General features: G+C 38.4%; 1 protein-coding gene across 4 annotated transcripts in view; it reads right to left on the reverse strand.

The window, feature by feature from the left end:
• The window catches only part of rp1 (RP1 axonemal microtubule associated), a 270,471-nt gene that overhangs the window by 157,992 nt on the left and 92,554 nt on the right, over positions 1–19,925 (reverse strand). For all 4 annotated transcript variants that reach the window (XM_062980362.1, XM_062980361.1, XM_016995666.2 and 1 more), the window contains exons 18-22: positions 16,670–16,872; positions 9,527–9,613; positions 5,920–6,052; positions 4,952–5,103; positions 3,292–3,446 (exon numbers count right to left, since the gene is read on the reverse strand). In XM_062980362.1, coding sequence (XP_062836432.1) covers positions 3,292–3,446; positions 4,952–5,103; positions 5,920–6,052; positions 9,527–9,613; positions 16,670–16,872 — 730 coding nt within the window. The remainder of the gene's footprint in view (positions 1–3,291; positions 3,447–4,951; positions 5,104–5,919; positions 6,053–9,526; positions 9,614–16,669; positions 16,873–19,925) is intronic.

The following is a 19,925-nucleotide window of genomic DNA, read 5'->3' on the forward strand; positions in this document are numbered from 1 at the left end:
TTTATGTGAGAACTGAGGGAGTGTCTATGGACTCATCTTGCAACTGCAAGTAGTCCATGCAATGTATGGCTAGTTTCACAGAAGAAGTACTGCTTCCAGCCATTAATCTGGCACAAAGGGAATCACAATTTACTTCAGAGCTTCCAGGAAGTTCCAGAGTGGCCCTAGATTTTTTGAGGTATGAACAGCTGGATGCACATCAGGCAGACCCACCACTATGTCATTGACTAGAAGCGGCTCTCCAACAGAGCCTTGATGATGATATCTCTTCTGCTGGGTTCCATGACTTGGCATTCTGCTGTGACCTTACTAAAAGTAACATTGCTAGCAAAGCTCTGACAAGGAGCAGCAACAGCCCCAACACACTGTTGGACAGTCAAAAGGGACTCCAGGACACTGTGTTGTATCCAGGGCAGTTCTGGAGCACATTACTCTGAAGTTTAGATGCAGCCCTGAAGACATTTGCAGTTCAGAGTGCTTTACAGACCTACATCCTGTTGCACTGTTGACTTCATGGACAAGGTTAAAATATTCATCCTTTGATTTAAATGGATTTTCCATTAGGTATGCAAATGAGGGAACTCAGCACCTTGATGGAGATGCTCAGCTTCAAACCAGTAAAAGACTTTGTCTAATCAAATGCATGAAGTACCTGATTACTTGTGCATTAGATCTTGTGAAGAACTGATAATTATGCATGCACATATTTTTCACAACTAAGTTTTTTTTTAAAAAAATCCTTTGGGCTTCTAAAAATAGAGTGAACTGAATAAGTGGTTAGCTGAAAATCACATAAGTTACTTTAAATTAGAGATTTTGAAATGGCATTAAGTGTGTATTAGAAAAATCTTTGACATTTGTAGAGGTGCATGTACTTTATGCTACAAGTTGGAATTTAACTGAAGGTCAGCATGGTTGGATTCTTCATGCTGTTGCTGTTTCTGAAAGACTTCAGTGTTGGAAAGAGAAGTATAAATAATCTAGCAACTAATAATTAGAATATATTTTTCATTAATTTGTATATTATAGACAGCCCATCCAGGAAAATACATTCTTGGATCAATGATTACTTTCTTTCAGCATATATGCATATTCTTTGTTGATGTTCTATGTACTTCTTTACCCATGCCCATTTTTATTTTCTTTTTTTCTGTCTCTTTTGTGTGTATATATTAAGCATCTGACATTTTTAAAACAAAAAAGGCATTTTGAATATGGGGCTTAGCAGGCTCCAGGTTAAAACCCAGGGCACTATAAAATCTTACTTTACTAGAGGGAGAAAACATGGAGGCAGTGACAGACTTTGTATTTCTAGGTGCAAAGATTACTGCAGATGCAGACTGCAGCCAGGAAATCAGAAGACATTTATTTCATGGGAGGAGAGCAATGACCAGTCTCAATAAAATAGTGAAGAGTCGAGACACCACACTGGCAATAAAGATCCACATAATTAAAGCATGGTATTCCCTGTAGTAATCTATAGATGCGAGAGCTGGACTATAAGGAAGGTTGAGTGAAGGAAGAAAGACGCTTTTGAACTGTGGTGTTCGAGGAAAATTCTGAGGACCGCAAGACGATCCAACCAGTCCATACTCCAGGAAATAATGGACCGCAAGATGATCCAACCAGTCCATACTCCAGGAAATAATGCCTGACTGCTCACTGGAGGGAAGGATATTAGAGGCAAAAATGAAGTTATTTGGCCACATCATGAGAAGACAGGAAAACTTGGAGAAGATCATGATACTGGGGAAAATGGAAGGAAAAAGGAAGAGGGGCCGACCAAGGGCAAGATTTAAGTGACTGGCTTGATCTTGAAGGAGCTGGAGGTGGCGATGGCTGACAAGGAGCTCTGGTGTGGGCTGGTCCATGAGGTCATGAAGAGTCGGAAGCGACTGAACTAATAAACAATTACAAAATACTTTTCCATTAAAAACACTGCTTGCAGTATTTCTTCTGTACAGATAGAGGGCAAAAGTAAAGGTAAAGGTTTCCCCTGACATTAAGTCCAGTCATGTCTGACTCTGGGGGTTGGTGCTCATCTCCATTTCTAAGATGAAGAGCCGGCGTTGTCCGTAGACACCTCCAAGGTCATGTGGCCGGCATGACTGCATGGAGTGCCATTACCTTCCCGCCGGAGCGGTACCTATTGATCTACTCACATGAGCATGTTTTCGAACTGCTAGGTTGGCAGAAGCTGGAGCAACAGCGGATGCTCACTCCGCTCCCGGGATTTGAACCTGGGACCTTTCGGTCTGCAAGTTCAGCAGCTCAGTGCTTTAACACACTTCGCCACTAGGGCAAACGCAACCATAAATCCTGTCTAAAGAAAATTCATTAAAATGGGTAGAACTTGTTGTGAGTCACAGCTTACATAGTAGAAGTAGTAGTAGTAGTAGTAGTAGTAGTAGTAGTAGTAATAACCAGCTAACTTAAGTCCAGATTATATCAAAGGGTCTGCTTTCAACAAGATTCTTCACACTGGCTGATGGAATCACCACACATCATTCCTCCTCTCTTTCCCCTTTTTATCTTATAGAATACTAAGCCTTCGGGAGACTGAAAATGAATACTTCATTGCTGAGTGGCATTGTGCATGAGAGACAAGGATTTTGCTTTCACTGAACTCCATATCTCCTTCTACACACATATTAATGAAATGCTGCGGTCTTTTGCATTTTCCTAGCTCAGCTAGGGAGACTAGACCAACAATTCTTATTAGTGAAATTCTTCCATTAAGCCTAGCTTAACTTTCCTTTCGCTAGGTGGGGGTGAGTCAAGTGTAGCTCCCATTAGCCCTGTCCAGCAGAACTAATGGAAAAGAATGCTAGGAATTGCAGTTCAACAACATTGGGAGGCTCATTTGGTTAGCATATACTTCAGCCAATGTCTGCGATATGTAACAAAATTCCTAGAATTTCCTTTTGTTTGAATGGAGCAGGGGATAAAGTGAAGCCTAACATGACATTTTAAAAGGTGTTCTTGAGTGGATCGTTCCAGAAATCTGAGGAGGGATAAAGATTAGCTGTTTGTAGGAATTAAGTTACCCCCTTCTACCTGTGCCACCCTACAAACAAAAACACAGTTACAAGGCATAGGTTACAAAAGTGTAGTGATTCCTTCAACCAAAGAGAACCAACTTTGCATTATTGGAATTTCATGTATTTTGGGAAATGGAGCAGGAATAAACAGCATTTACTTTTTAAAAAAGAGTACTAATTGTTATATGGAAGGAACTAAGCTGTTGTTTGGAAAGGTAATTTTAGAAGAGGACTTGTAATTAAATACTACCTTTCACAGATGAAAATATATTCAGAGTTCTTCTCAGGTTCTCTGATGACTACTTTCTCACAGTACCAATTGCGTGACATGTTATATGCCTTGCAGCGCAACAGCATTTTCTGTAGCTTTCCAAGAGAGACGGCTTGTATTTCAAACATGTCAATCTAGAAGACAACAAATAGGTTGCATACACATTAATGAAGACAGCAATAAACAAAGGTCACAATCATCTCAGTGTTGAAATATGATGTTGCAAATTGAGGGTGCATTCAGACTAATTAAAAAAACTAGGAAGTCTCAGATTTTGTTCCTGAATTTATTTATTTATTCATATTTTATTTCTCCCAGAATGATTTATATTAGCTCACAGTACCATCAGATACTTTTTAGATCAGGTGTGCTTATTTTGGAAGCCCAAAGAAGTGAGATGATCTGTAAGGAATCATCCCCAAGTAGTCCCAGGACTACCGGGGGGGGGGGGGTGAGTCCCCACAGACCCAATACCCCATTAGACTCAGTTCTTTCAGGTATCTAATTAATTGGGAACAAAGTATGTAAATCCTGTGTTGTCGAAGGCTTTCATGGCCGGGATCACAGGGTTGTTGTATGTCTTTTGGGCTGTGTGGCCATGTATCCTGGTTTGTTCCAAATTAATTTGCTTTTACCTAAGGTAAAAACGCAACAGGCCCCACATTTTTGGGCCTGTCTGAAAGGGCCCATCCTCTCATATGTGTTTAGGATATGCTGTGCTAAAAGACTGAGACATGAAATGTGGTTTAGGAGCATCCTCAACATGCAAGCTGCAGGTAGCATACTAAGCATTTTGGCAATTAAAATGCTGTGCAATAAGTCACACAGCAAACTCTCCGCAACTCTTTCTACCTAAGATCTGAGTAATGTTTATTGACAAATTACAGTTGACAGGCAACATAAAAAGACGACATGGTCAACTTGCCAAATAACAGAATTTCTCTGTATATGCACAGGCCCAAATTATTCTACTTTCCCATTGCAGTGCTTAGACATCACAGCCTGTTAAGTGTTCAGCATGTGCTCATATTACTCAGTGCTACAATTAAGTTCCTGAAAAGCCTATTCTTTTCAGTTCAGCAAATACCAACAAAGTACCACATGTTAGAGATGTATGAGACATGCTGTAAGTAATTCCACTAAGAGAGCCATGTAATCTTAGTTGTAACAAACATTGATATTCTGCATATTTTTGAGTGCAGTTTTCCCCTTGTATTTTTCTTAACTTTCTGTAAATATCTCCAAAGTCTATTTTCATTTTCTCCATTATCCTTTCATTTTTAAATTTTCTTTTAATTACTTCTTTTATTTATTCATTGTTAATTCTTTTCCTGGTACTAATATTCTCTCCTCCTATAAGATACTGAAAGTATAGAACCATCTATAACATTATTTAATACAGTACGGCCTTCTATTTACAAGGCCAGTAACTTCATTTTCATTTATCACATTAAAAAAAGGCAGTCTCTAAGCAATTTCTAGGTCCTCCGGCATGACTCTATGTATTCAGTAAGGCTCTCTATTATACTCAGTGGATACAGGCATTGTACAGTAATCCTCTAGTGCAAGATTTGTTTCAACTCCTTTCAAAACAGGTATGTAAAATGGATAAAATAAAGTTTTCATTTGGCATGATTACCTTTCCTCTCTGAAATTTTATGGGATTGTTAGATCTGTGAAGAAGCCTTAGACCAGAATCACCTCTTTCTCCATAGATGCACAAATAAACTGGGGAGTCAGTTTCAGCTTGCTCCAGATGTCCCGTGCACACATAAACCTGGTAATTCACAGCTAGAGAAAGAGATCCACATTTTCAAAAAACAAAAATAATTATACATGACTTGAAATTTATTTTCCATTAATTAAGTAATTCATGGCCACCCAGGTCAACTGACACATTTAAAACAATATACAATCACTACGCTGATAATACCAATATTATCACTTATAAAGTGGGGAGGGAAATTTAACTAATTAACAACATTGGAATGAGGTGGATGATGAAGCAGTTGCTCCCCCCTGTGGCCAGAATTGAACATCCCCTCAGGAGAAGGTTAAATTGCCTCTGCGTCTGTCTCTGTCTTGGTTCTATGTGTATATGGGCTTTGAATGTTTGCCCTATATGTATATAATGTGATCCGCCCTGAGTCCCCTTAGGGGTGAGAAAGGCGGAATATAAATACTGTAAATAAATAAATAAATATTTAAAAAGGGATTTAAAATATACATTTTTCTAGGTTGTCCTATTACTAAAGTGCATGACAATGTCCTTATATACAATGTCCTTATTTCATGCATGTTGTTTTTAATAATGGAACTGGAGGGTTATTGCAATGTGCAATTATCTTTGTGTGATTCATTTTTATCTTCATAGTTATGTTTTTAAATGATTTTATACTACTTTAAATTATAGGTGTTTTAACATGCTAGCTAATTTAATAAATCCCAGCAGGCCTAATGATCTTAAAATTGCTAAGGATCAATTGGATTATATCCAATACTTTTTTTGTGAAAATTGGTATAATCCGGAAATAGACCATGTAATTTAATAACTGTTGTGATAACTGTTATGTCCTGTCTTTCAACAGAAGAAGTACATCGTATTACTTGGGTACATGCTTCTTCCTTTTTCTACAACTGGAAGTTCACACATAGTATCTCCATTTCCCTGGTTCCTTGACAACCATTTTTTTGCTGGAAAATTCAAAATTTTCCCACTCTTCAAGTGATGTAGTGTCACCTATGGAAGAAACAATGGTGAAATGCTATGATATCCTTGTAACTTCTATTACTATATTGCATATCTGACTTCTGTGATAGGATAGGGAAAAAACCATTAAAAAAGTAAACTCACTAAAAAATACGGCTGTATAATGAAATTAGCCTTGATCATATAGAAACTATTAGAAAAAAACTTTTGTACCATACATTTCATTAAGAAGCAGTCAATTTCTGAGCATTGAATTTTAGAACTGATTTTATACTTTTGACATTCTTTTTGCAAAAGCAATTTTGATGGTTTCTTTTATTATGTAAGAATCTGGATATTTATTGACACAGCTCCCTCTGTTGATAGACAAGGACAGACATTAGCTGCAGTGCTAGAAAGTGTTACTTTTGAGTTTGTTGTGTATTTCTGTACATGAAGGTCATCCTTTGAAATCCATAATATTCTCTCATATACTTTGCACCCAAGGTCCAACAAAATATTAAGGGGAATGTAAATTATCTGCAATAAATATCTTTTTTTCTTCCTTCCCCTATCTCTTTCATAGGAGTTGGAAAATAAACATGAGCACAAAAAAATGATGCTGAAGCACACTTATTTTCCAATGATCAGATTATTAATAAAGCCTGCTGAATACAAAAGGACAAACATATTCTATGACATATATCTTTTAGGACTTGACAAAGCACCTCTTCTAAAAAAAAGTGTTAAAAGTATTATTTGCTTTGACAAGACGTTTTCAAAAAGCAAGAAACACAATATTGCGCAGAGGGGGGAGAGAAAAATCCCTGTCATATAATTAAAGCTGAATCTAAATATTCCTGCTGCTACAGTTTTTCTAATTCTAAAGTCTAGACCCCCCCAGCAAGGATAAGATGCTATTCTTACTTCATAGTTTTAAAAATTCAGCTTGAAAAGACTACATGTCAAAATAAAACAGATCTATGCAATGCCAAGCTATACAAAAGGATGCAGATATGTTTCTCATTGTGAAACAGTTGTAGCTTAAATGAGGGCAAACTCAGCCTACAGACCTAATTCAACTCATTTCGGAGCTTTCCCAATTATCCTAACCCTCAGAAGGGAAAGGGAGCAGAAAAGATCCTTATCTAAAGTAGGATCTTTACAAATGGGATGGCAACTTCAGGAAAATATAGAGATAGTGGGAACATTTATATTCAGTTCCAACTATTTCAGGGACTCATTCTCTCCTCACCACCACACTGTGCTATGTGTCTTGCTTTTCACATCTTATCGAAATAGATAATGCCTAGAGCATTTTTCTTTAAAAGACATGTTTACCAAGTAATAGATGTCAGCACAGGCTTCCCGTCACCTTATAATATGCCTTATTTTTGGAGAGGTAATTGGAAGACAAATTATTTTTTAAGGAATATAATGCCCAAACCTATAAAAAACCTATAAAAAAGTGAAGAAAATTGAATATTTACTTTGTGCCTGTTTTATGGTACTAGTCCAGAACTTGCACGGGTACTCTGATCTAGACCAGGATTTCTTAAACTTTTCCATTCACAACCCCTTTCAGCCAGATAAATGCTTATGTGAACCTGGATATATAGCTATATAAAATAGTTATAAAAATCAAATATTTACTGATAACTAATCAGCATCTGTAAGGTTTGCTAAACAGGCTGATTTTCCTTTTTATGAAGTACAGCTGGATCATCTTCTGCAATGTTCGCTGTAAACACTGCACAGCAGATTCATGTAAATATCTAAAACAGCCACTAGATGACATTCAGAAAACTTTTATTGCTGCCAAATTTCTGGGACCCCAACACTGAGGTAAGGGGATCCCATTTGGGGTTGGAGCCCACAGTTTAAGGATGTCATCATACTTACCTAGGATGCTTCCATGCCATCTTCAGGATGGAGCCCCACATCAAAAATCACATAATGTTATGTGACTTTCGACGGAGGCTTCCCCCCCAACTGGGGTAGAAGCGTCATTCAACACTTTCTCCAGAACACAGGAGGCTTCCCCCAGGACATGGAAGCATGGGGCCTTTCTTTGAGGGCGACGCTTTCCCTATGTGCGCGTGGGGTGACAGATCAGCCTGCTGCCCCTCTCTTTTGTCACGAAGGCCAGGCGAAGTGGGACACTTCACCTGGCCTTTCTAACGAGGCCCTATGAAGCAGTGATCTAGACAAGGGAATATTTATGTTGAATCAGGCTTCCTCAAATGCACCACATACTGTATTAAAACTGCAAGAGCAAACTGTCTCTTTCAAAAGAATCTCATGTAATGCAATAGAGATTTATCTCTCTGCCCTCCTCTCCTCATGCAGAAATACATATCTTTGTGGCATCCATGCTTCCTAATTCAGTAAAACAATATGTATAAAATCTGTATCCTTTTTAAAGAAAAAAAATCAGATACCAAGATAGGTTGGGACACTATGCAAACCACAGATAGGGTCCACTTCCTAAGGCAGTGGTGCTCAACCTGTGGGTCCCTAGGTATTTTGGCCTACAACTCCCAGAAATCATAGCCAGTTTACCAGCTGTTAGGATTTCTGGGAGTTGAAGGCCAAAACACCTAGGGACCCACAGGTTGAAAACCACTGGCCTAAGGCAATACAGATCAGGATAGAAGCGTTATTTCAGTGAAGTGGTCCTCATCCCTGAACATGCAACATGGGATGATAATACATTTTGGGGTGTTCAGGTATCATTGAAAGAGAGTATTGCTTCGTTAGTGCCATTGGGTGTTTTATGACTAAAGTGAGATTACTGTCAGGCACTATACAATTCCCACTCAGAGCCACCCATTACTTGCTGGGTTGAGGCCCTTAAAGTTTTTACAGTATTCTGCAACAAAAGCCTTAAATCAAAGATATGAACTAGCATCTAGGGAATAATAAACATATACTACATGCACTCAAGATTGACAATGAAGTACAGAAACATTAAATGAATGAAAGCTTTGCAGTAAGGAAACAAATCAGATTTCTCTGCGTCCTGGGTAAAAAGGCAATCTGCCTGCCAGAACCTTGTGCTTATTTTTAAAATACAGAGTAACTATAATAAATCATCTTCATCCATCAATAATCAAATGCAAATTCAATAAAAGCAATTTACACTTTTTAAAGTTCATGTAGTATATTTTATTCATGGAACTATTCTGTTCCTAACAGAAGAGTCCCATCTGGAAAGTAAAAATGTACTTCTTGGAATGTAATTGCATGCACAAAGATAATTGATTATGCTTTCAGTGAGTGGGTTGGATCTAAGATTTAGAGCAGAGTAAATATTGCACTTAACAAGTAATGTTAGTCTATTTAAAAAGATCTTCTCCTTACAGAGAAAATGTGTCTATTTTTCTTTATGGATAATAAGTGTTAACAAAGATGCTTTCAGGATGATTAGTTTAATAGTTTCTACTTAATACTTTAAAACATACACAATGCCATAAGTAATTAACTAAATATAAGAACAAGAAAATAAACAAGAAGAAAGCTTACCTTCTCCAACATCCATTCTGGCTGTTTGCTTGTTGCATCATGTCCTATTCTGATTTTGTAGATCTTTCCAATGGATTTGATTTCAATCTGTATTGTAAGTCACAAAGGTGGATACAACACAGGAACAAGGATCAGTTCTCACTATAGTAAATTTAACCATACTGTAAACACACACAGCAAGAACTATTCAATATTGAGATTACTCACTTTTCTAAGTGTCAGATTGTCATTATTTTCTCATAAGGCTATACGCTGGGAAGGAGGGGAATATGTTTTAAATAGGGCCAGACTAAGATCTTGAGAGGCCGTTAGCATCTAGATTTTTTTTGATGTTTCCATGGAATATCTATCCTATTTACTCAAGTCCAATGCTCACCTTTTTTGGCTATTTGGCTAAATTACATTTCCAAAATTGAACTGTGCATTAGATTTGATGGTGCATTAGAATCATACACATAAACTAACCTATATGAAAAGGCTTGGAGGAACCTGGTACCCTGTGGAGCTGGACAGGGAGGTGGCAGCCTCAGGGCTCTGTGACACCTGGAGAAGGAGCACCTGGCTGGTGGCCCATTAATTGATGCTGTTTAGCTGCAGATTCTGTCTCCCATGCTGTTCCTAATTGGTATCATTCATGAGGCCTTCAAAAACCTCATCCTCAGTTTTGAAGGCCTTGTGAATAAGTCTAGTTGGGAATTGTGCGAGGCTGGAAATTTCACCAGCCTTGGCCTGACGGAGGGGTGTGGATTCCCGAATGGCCTCATTCATGCTGTCTGCCTCCCTGATGTGTTAGGCTTGTGCTGCTGGCTGCATTATATTTTGGGGCAAATCCATTTTATATAATGGGCACCTTCAAAATTAAGGTGTGTATTCTATTTGATGGCCCATTATACTTGAGTAAATATGGTAATTCAAAATATAAACAATATTAAAATGGAAACTAATATTCTATTTTTATTTATTTATTTATTTATTATTACATCACTTCTACACTGCCCTTCTCACCCATCAAGGGACTCAGGGCAGCTTACAATATAAACATACACATCAAAAAACAGTTTTCATCAAATTTAAAAATCCATCGAGATTAAAAATTACAATAAAATTAAGAATATACATTAAAATATACATAATTATACATTTAAATATACATTTAAGGCGCTTTCCATGTCCAGGTGAGGTCTGTCAATAGGTCATATATTCATATCTCATTTTTGCCGCTACTCATGCTCAAATGCCTGGTCCCATAACCACGTTTTTGTTCTCTTTCGGAAAGACAGGAGGGAGGGAGCCTGCCTGACTTCAATGGGGTGGGCGTTCCATAGGCGGGGAGCCCTGTCTCTCGTCCCCGCAAGCCACACCTGTGAGGCTGACGGGACCGTGAGCAGGGCCTCACCTGACGATCTTAAGCTTTGAGGTGGGTCGTAGCGGGGGACACGTTCAGACAGATAAGCTGGGCCGGAACCGTTTATTTTCAAAATGAAATAAAACAAACAGTAAGATAGAAAATTATTTTTATATATTTCCACTTAATTCAGATTTGAAAAAAATATCTTACTTTATCTAATTATCTAATGTGAGAGCTGGACCATAAGGAAGGCTGAGCGAAGGAAGATAAACGCTTTTGAACTGTGGTGTTGGAAGACAATTCTGAGAATGCTGCAAGAAGATCCAACCAGTCCATACTCCAGGAAATAATGCCTGGCTACTCACTGGAGGGAAGGATATTAGAGTCAAAGATGGAGTACTTTGGCCACATCATGAGAAGACAGGAAAGCTTGGAAAAACAATGATGCTGGAGAAAATGGAAGGAAAAAGGAAGAGAGCCAACCAAGGGCAAGATGGATGGATGGTAACCTTGAAGTGGCTGGCTTGACCTTGAAGGAGCAGGGAGTGGTGACAGCTGACAGGGAACTCTGGTATGGGCTGGTCCATGAGGTTCACAAAGAGTCGGAAGTGACTGAATGAACAACAACAATCCAATTGAAAAGTTTTTAAATTGTGGAATCTGACTCAGCTGCACCATTTATAGTTTTACACCACATGGTCCATGGTAAATCAGCCATGTACCTTTTTCTCCTTCTCTTTATATCCTTAAAACATGCTTCTTTGCTTAATGGTTAATCCAACTCTGTGCATTATTGCCTATTACTGTATTACTTGATTCATTAATGTGTGAAGCTCGAATAAAGCTAAATATTTAAATTCACTGCACTTACTAGGTTTTATGTGGCATTCAACTGTCTTTGGTCATACAACACACAGGATGCCAACATTGATTCAATGGGTCTAGACTAGTTGGGGCTAAAAACTGAATTTAGGACAGGAAGACCATATAGTCCAGTGCCCATGCAGTCCAGGGACAGACTAGGTGGCTAAGGTTAGAATTTTTTCTACTGGATGCTCTCCAGCAATCAAAGAAAACAATATGCAAGCAAAAAGACCTTTATAACCCTAGGAGAAAATATTGCTGATTAATCCTTAACGTTTTGATTATGGAGAGTTTGTTAGTAGTTTGCAAAGCATTTTTGATGTGCTAAGTACAAAAGACACCCTTTCTGTTCCAACTGCATTCCATTTGTCACAGGTTTTTGAAGCTAAACTACCATTATGAAACCTGACAATAAATCATTTTATGTATTGTATATTGCACTACAAGAAGAGATTCTCAGACACTTAAAAAAGCAGATCTGTCAGATTATTTCTCAAATGATTGCTCTTCTGAATAAAAAGCTAGTGGCAGGTTCCTCTGTCATGTTTTCTTTCTTTTCCTATTACAGTTCAATCGCTCATCTCTGCTTTGTATCTCAAAGAGCTTTTGTGAGTAGCTTTCCTCTCAGCTCCTCTATTAAAAATCTCAGTGGTTCTACCATCCACTTAACCCATATTTTCATTTATTTATTTAGGCATGTATTTAATGAATTTTATTTCATTGGTTCCAAACATCGTTTATTGCACTGCTAATGATATCCCAATGCAGCATCCATATACACCTATGTGTCTATATTCTTTTCCATGGCTTTTAGAAAATATGACAGCTCACTGGTTCACATGTATTGCAAAACCATAGTTTGCTGTTACTCAAATGTGGTTCTTTCCTCTTTTAATATTTATTGGTTTCATCAGTTACTTCTGGTGATGCCCAAAGTATTGCTTCTTCCTTTATCCAAATGATCACAGTGTGGTTTATGCAATCCCTCTACTTCATTAAATACAGGGTGAGCCAAAAGTTACAAAGATGTTGAGGTGTTAATATCTTTTTTTTAAAAAAAAATGGAAACATTCGTTCAATTCCTTAACTTTATTATCAGTTTTCTGACTTGATTCATTCTTGGCCGCTATTTTTTCTCACAGAATCATTCTCCTATGCTGTGTTGGCTTGATTCACTCTTGTGCTCTTTTCTTTCTCACTCTTCTTTCCCTTCTTTCTCACAGTAATCTCAATGTGCTTTGTGTGTATGTGGGTTAATTGTGCATTTTGTATCTTGGGATCCTCCTTTCTACCTTGGCTTCTGTCTGGTTATTTTCTTTGAGTCTTAAATCTGCCTAATTTATCTTAATGTCTATATAAGTACATTGGACATTGTCCTTCCTAAAAGTTGGTGCAGCCGTATGATGCTGCTTATAAAGCTAACAAATCCACAAACACTGGGACATAAAATGCTCACAGCTTGACAGGCATTTAGACATCTATTTAGAAAGTGAGAAGATTTAGAATATGACTTGAAGGCTTGGTGTGCTCTGGCACCCTCCCTAACTTCCCTGATTCCTATAGATGATATTGATGGGAATGTGGATGCCAATAATTTTAAAAGTCTAATTCAGATATCTCATCAGTCTGATCATTGATGGCAGCAAATCAGATGGAAGAATGCAGAAAAGCCAATGCTATAATTAAAAAGTTTAATGTTTCATAACTTGCAATATTCACAGTAAACAAAGATCCCGTCAAATCCTGTCTTGATTACATGTCCATTATTTTGTGTTTGTTTGATATGGATACTTTATTGATTATATTAGCTCTAAAACCAAATCAGGTCACCATGAATAATTTGAACATCCAGAATCATGGCACACAGGTAATTCTTTTTCATCAGATCAATATGTTTCAAACATGCTCTACTAAAGAATATCTGATTGTTGAAGGTCAATAGACTTGTATTGTACTGAATGCACATGTAGGAGGGAAAGGTAATATTGCAGACAAGCTATTACCTACACCAGTTATCAATTATTTACTTGCAAAGAGAGAGGAAATCCCAGAGATCTTTATACAGAGGATTCAAAAGTGAAAGTCCTCAATGCCCTTTGTAACCGCTTATGCTATATAAAATGCATTAAGGTATGCAATGTAACAGTCAATATAACACGCATCTGCCATTTTCAGCACTATCAGGTTGTTTTAAGTCCATTATCCTGAGTTTGGCCACCTCATCAGATGGATTTTCCCCCCTGTCCTAGCACACTGCCGGCACACTATCCCAACGGAGTCCACTGGAGTCCATCATATGTTGCAGGTCTACTTCTGGCAGGGCTCCATTGGGTTCTGTCAAGGCAGCATGCTGGCAGTTTGTTGGCAGCACACTAAGAGAAAGCTCTGACGAGATGGGTGACTAGCCGTCTCTTCAATGAAGAAGCTGGGGATAGCACGGGAGGAAGCCAGGGATGGTGGGGAAATGTCATGGGATGGCAGCTGGGCACTGCCCTAGGGTTCCCCGCTGTCCCCCACTGTTCTCAGGCTTCTGGGCCTCCATGTGATGAGTTCCTGAGTGAAAGTGTTTAGCCCTGTTTGGCATTCCATTACTTGGTTTGCTGAACAAGCTGATGATCTCACATTCAGACTTGCATGGAAACCCTGTAAGTTTACATGTATGCATGGAATCTTCCTGTTAGCAGATAGTCATACTGTATACACAAATAGTAGAGGTGGTAGACATGATGAGCCAGGCATGACTTTGAATGGCAGACTGTCTTGGCATGGCTCCACTTCCTTTGGAAGCAATATTACAAGTCAGTAGTAACAGTATTTGTAATCATAGTCGTCATTCAAGGCTTAGTCTCCAGGTATCATTAGAAAATAATCAGGTCTGAAATCATGAAGTGTCATGTCAACAATCCTGGGCCAGATAAACCAAGATGTGACTTCTTCCATCTGCTTTTGGAGGTATTTGATGTCAGATCTGATATTTTTCTTAATTTCTCACATTAATTGTCCCAATTCTTTGAGACTGAGTTCAATCTTCTTATTTCCTTTTCGACACCAGGACACTTCTCTTTCTGGAGTTATAAATCAATCCTCCTCCTGTCTCTCAGAGTCTTGGATGACCTTTATTGCCTAATTAAGTAGATGGCTTTTACTTTGTTCTCTTTGCCTTCAATTGGGCAATAAATTTAAGGTTTGGGGAGAAGGTTTGTTGAGCACCTAATTTCTCGAGCATGCATATAAAAACCTACCCTCTACTTTATCAAGCATTATTGCCTTTTCTGGTGAGTTGTGCCTTCTCATGATATGGCCAAAGTACAATAGCTTCAGTTTAGTCATCTTGACTTCTAGGCAGAATTAATTTAACTTGTGTGTGTGTGTGCACAAGCACGCTCGCTCCATTATCCAATGTAAATTTGCAATAGGATTCCTAATGCTTCTTCTTGTCCTGAATGCAGTTTGGTCATCTGGCATTTTTGCTCCTTATATAGTAAATGTTAAACCGTTTGCAATGCAAAATCCATTTAGTTTGCTGCTTCATTTCTTGATCCTAGGCCAAATTTTCCAACAATCTTTTTCCTATTTTTGCATTCTAAGTGCCTATGATATTGGTGCTAAATTAGTTTTAGGGAATAATCCTAATTTGAAAAACAGAGTGAATGTGGTATTTATGTTCCATAAGCAATGGGTTCTGAAGGATAGTTTTTGCCATTTTTAATACAGCGATCATTTTAACATTTACTTATCAGAGATATTTGTGGCAGTTGGCTTCAGGGGTGCCAACATTATCTCTCAATTAGATTCCAGATAAATTTGCTGTCCTCAATGGCCCAACACACATAGACCTTGAATCAGTCAAGGCATATTCTTAGAATAAACTTATACCTGTATTAGAATTATATAGTAAAACAACGCAGTCTCCTAGACTGTTTAACCATATATCTATCTTGGCATTTGGTTGAGTACTGTTGATTCATTTTTGCCTCATAAACTGTAAACATCTTAGTTCCTTTATTGCCGCCAAACTGGATATGACCCACTTTAAGGTTATCAGCCTACGTTTTGCAATGACATCATCAGTCTAGTGCTTAAATGATCAATTGGAGCAGATGAAAAACAGTATCACATTGTGGAGTAGAATGCCAATGTTTTCTCTGCAGAATAAAGTCTGATCAAAGTCTGAAACCATGAAGTAACTATTTCAATGCAGAATTCAAAGGAAAGTAATATGCAAACTAGTGTGATCTATTTAAAATGTCTTATGTCACACACACACACACACAAAACAAATGTCTTATATGAAGTACAAAGTCCATAAAATCAAGTCTTTTGACCTCTACATGGCACTCCAGGATCTTCTTCCTTTCTCTTCCCCATAGTCCTCAGAAAAGCCCAAAATCCTGCTAAAAAGGGGTGTCTGTTTCTCCATAACACCATTTGAGTGTTCATAGTTTTGAAAGTTCCTCATTTTACTGGAGTGAAATGACCTTGCTAGATACACACTATATCCAGCACTTGTCAGAAAGACCCATGTTATGACTTGTCACAAATCCAGCCATGAATCTCACCAAAGTGTATGCAACCCAATTTCCCTCTGTTAAGTGATATATGCTTTTCATTAGTCAAGGTACATTCTTTTCATTATCTATGATTTGTAAATAATACACTGTTTTAAAGAGAAGCTTCCAACCAATTGCCTATAACTAACTGTTTTAAAGAAAAAATTGTGTTTCCAATTGCCTTTCCTTCCATAGATATGGCAGAAAAGAGAATTCCCTTTGCCATTTGTTATATATGCTTAGATGATTAAATGTTGGATACAAACACATTAGACAGATTTATCTGAGGCAGTAAACAAAGAGGGAGGGGGTCCCAAGAGAAAAGATTTTGCAGAAGGAAAAATATGCAGCAAAAGAATATCCTTAGATTTCTTTAGCTACCTGAAATGCATTTTCAGTCCTGGGTAGAAACAGCTGCTCTCTGTTGTCCTTGTCAAGAGTTATGGGACCAGCAAATCCTTTGTCTCCATATATCCACAGAGTGACATTTGCTTGGGTTCCTGAATTTCCTGTTAATACTGACACTTTCCATTTTTCATCTGAAGGAAAAGGCAACTCACTCTTTTGAACACTTGTCATTCCCCCTGTAAAGTAAAGAATGTCAATAGTCAATGAGTCCACAGGTCTCTTGCAGAGAGTAAAAAAATATTCATGGTGCTCTGTAACTGATGTCACTGGTATATTGGGTCAGATGAGATTAGTTCATTTTGTACCTCCAGGGAGATTATCATTTCCTTTCCGTTATTACCTTATCAGGACTCATCAGAACAAGGCATTAGGGTGAGTGAGTGCTTGAGAGAGTACTTGAATTGTTATCATGCTATGGTGAGTGTTGCAGCATGAAATCGGCCACCTCAGGTCCTTGAGAGCTGAAGAACCACCTCTCTTTCATCAGCTCTGAAGATCTCTCACAAAGCAGTACAGGGTAGGTTTTTGTGCCTCTGGAAAGTCCTATGGCTGGTCTCTCTGTTGGGTAGGACTAAAATGTCCACCCTACAGGTGGGACACAATAACTTTGACCAAAAGAACTAGCAAGTCTAGCACTGCTTTCATCCAACCTATTTACAGCATTGGTCAAGATACAAAACGTTTATTCCAAGTATCTGTATTTTATAGAACCTCCGAGCTATATAGTTACACTTCTGGCACTTTATGTACTCCTAACATCAGATAGATGACCCTGGGCACATAATATGAAATTTACAGCATATTTATTATTTATTTACCCCATTTGTAGCCTGCCTTTCTCAACCCCGAAGGGGACTCAAGGTGGCTTACACAGGTACTTGTCTAGTACATATAAAGCACATATCCAACATACTAAAACTTTTACAAAATTAAAATTACACAAGCAACCGATACAGGCTCTGGGAAGATATCAACTTTTGTCCTTTATCACATGGACATTGAGAAGCATAGTGGTCCATATGTCTAGCAAAGGCAGTCCCTTTCGATCAGTAATCATCCCATTTCAAGTTTTGCCTTCCCATCACACGTTTGCCTCTTCAGTTTTCACCCCGTTGTTGCCTGAATTCAGAATCATCACACAGAAAGCCATTTCTCTGTCCTCTCCATATTTTTAAGGGAAAATCTTCTCTTTAAAGAAGATGGAGAATTTACCCCATCACAGAGGATCGCTTCCTCCTGCCTCTAGCTCAACTATCTACTTAGAGGAGACACAAGACATCATTCTTAAGACTCTACTTCTATGGACTGCTTTCCTTCCCAAGCCCCACTCTTAAGACAATTCTATGTGCTGCTTGCCTTACCAAGCCTCATTCTTACAACACTTCAATGAGTTGCTTTCCTTCCAAAGCCCTGTTCTTAGCACCACCACCCCCAAAAAAAGGCCACCCATCAGAATGCTCCTCAAAACACCACTGTGTGATGACAAAATGGGATGGACAAATTAGACAAATCTCATTCCACATGTTTTCCAGCTCTATGAATCTGGTGCATGCTAGATCAGTACCCAATTATTCACCCGTGTTCAGAGCTCCCTCCTCGTAAAATACTTCAGATGCATTTCAAGGAAGGGGGGGGGGGGTACTCATGATGGCTGGAAGTGCTTAATCTTCATTTGATGGGCTCCATGCCTCTTCATATTTGAAAAGCACCTGAAGTGTTATATGACGGGGAAATTTCTCCATGTAATGAGGTCCATAGTTTATTAGGCTTGCTAAAACAGAGCAGCACATAACTGAATCTTTTATTCTTATTTAACACCAACATCCCTTTGTAGAAAACCCATCTGCAGTCAGTGGGCACTTGAAGGAGGCCAGATTTGGTTAGGACTAGTTGTCTTCGCTGGCCCCTCATCACATGACAAGGGCAGATTAGCAGGCTATTTAAAGGCAATCCACACAACCGATGGTTCTCTGCCATCCATCTTGTGACTACCATAACAGTTCCTATATGTTTTGGGGTGCAGGGGCCTGCAAGAAGGGGCTACCCTTAGGGCTGGAATGAGGGTACTCAATTTTGGAAAACCTGTGAGGTTTGGGAGGGAGCTCCCCCAAGATAGCCTTCCAGTGATTATTGCTGAGAGATACAACCAAAGAAATTTGGTTGGCCTCTGAAATCTATGCTGCTTATATGTCCTGGGAGATCGTTAGAGGGAGTGACACCCAGCCCAATAATGCAAGAATTAAGTCTTTATAGGTTAATTCACCTTAACAGTGTTTTCGTTCACAAGTGGCTCCAGAAGTTATAAATAAATAACTTATGAAATGGCTCTTTACATCCATTTTCTCTGTCTGGTCTCCTTATTTCATGATTGAAGTTTACAATGATGTAGTATGGTTCTCCAGCCGAAGAGTGCCTAACTCTTAAGGAGTTTCAGAGTAGCCATTCCAACTGGGGTTTCCAATTGCTTCCAAGCATTTTGAAACAATTGCATCACCAAGAAATCAGTGTACTTTTCTGGAGAAGTTAACGAGCTATGCAAAATTCTGGCCTTTGCTTCCCCAAATAGGCCCTACACCTTGAATAGGTTTTTGGAAGTTTAGAAGAACACTCAGAGCAGATTCACAACTGCTCTTTGACATAGGAGCTGCCAGCCACCACTGGCCACGTTATGAAAGTAGTCTGCAGAGCAATCCATACAGCCTAAAGGTCTCACTATGAAGGGATCTTGTGTCAGACAAAGGCACAGTGGCTGAAACAGCCTTGGAGATTATTAGAGAAATTCAGAGCAACAATGGGAGAATGGCTTATAAGAGTGGGAAGAGGAAGTGGCAATGGAGGAAGAACAGCAGCTATATAGTTTGCTTGAATTTGGAGACTGGGAAATTTTGTACTTGCCCCATGGAAAACAAATCAGAGGTGACAGTTGCCACAGGGAACTGCAATATTGATGAACACATAGAACAAAGGCAGAAAATATTTTTTAAGGAAAAAAATCAGCATATAGTTAGGGAGAAAAAATGAGTGATGTACAGAATCTTTATTGTTTAAGCAAGTAGTTCAAAAGAATGATGTACTATTTTTATTTTAAAAATGAACAGCATATTTGTAGCTCTTATATTTAAAAATTAAAATTAAAATAAAGAAGATAATTATCTTCGCATTCTGTTGCAAGCACTGATCCTTAAGACAGTATCAAGTTTCAATAATCACTAACTTAAATACTAGATAT

The sequence above is a fragment of the Anolis carolinensis genome, chromosome 4, assembly GCF_035594765.1.
Source record: "Anolis carolinensis isolate JA03-04 chromosome 4, rAnoCar3.1.pri, whole genome shotgun sequence".
Taxonomy (NCBI): Eukaryota; Metazoa; Chordata; class Lepidosauria; order Squamata; family Dactyloidae; genus Anolis; species Anolis carolinensis.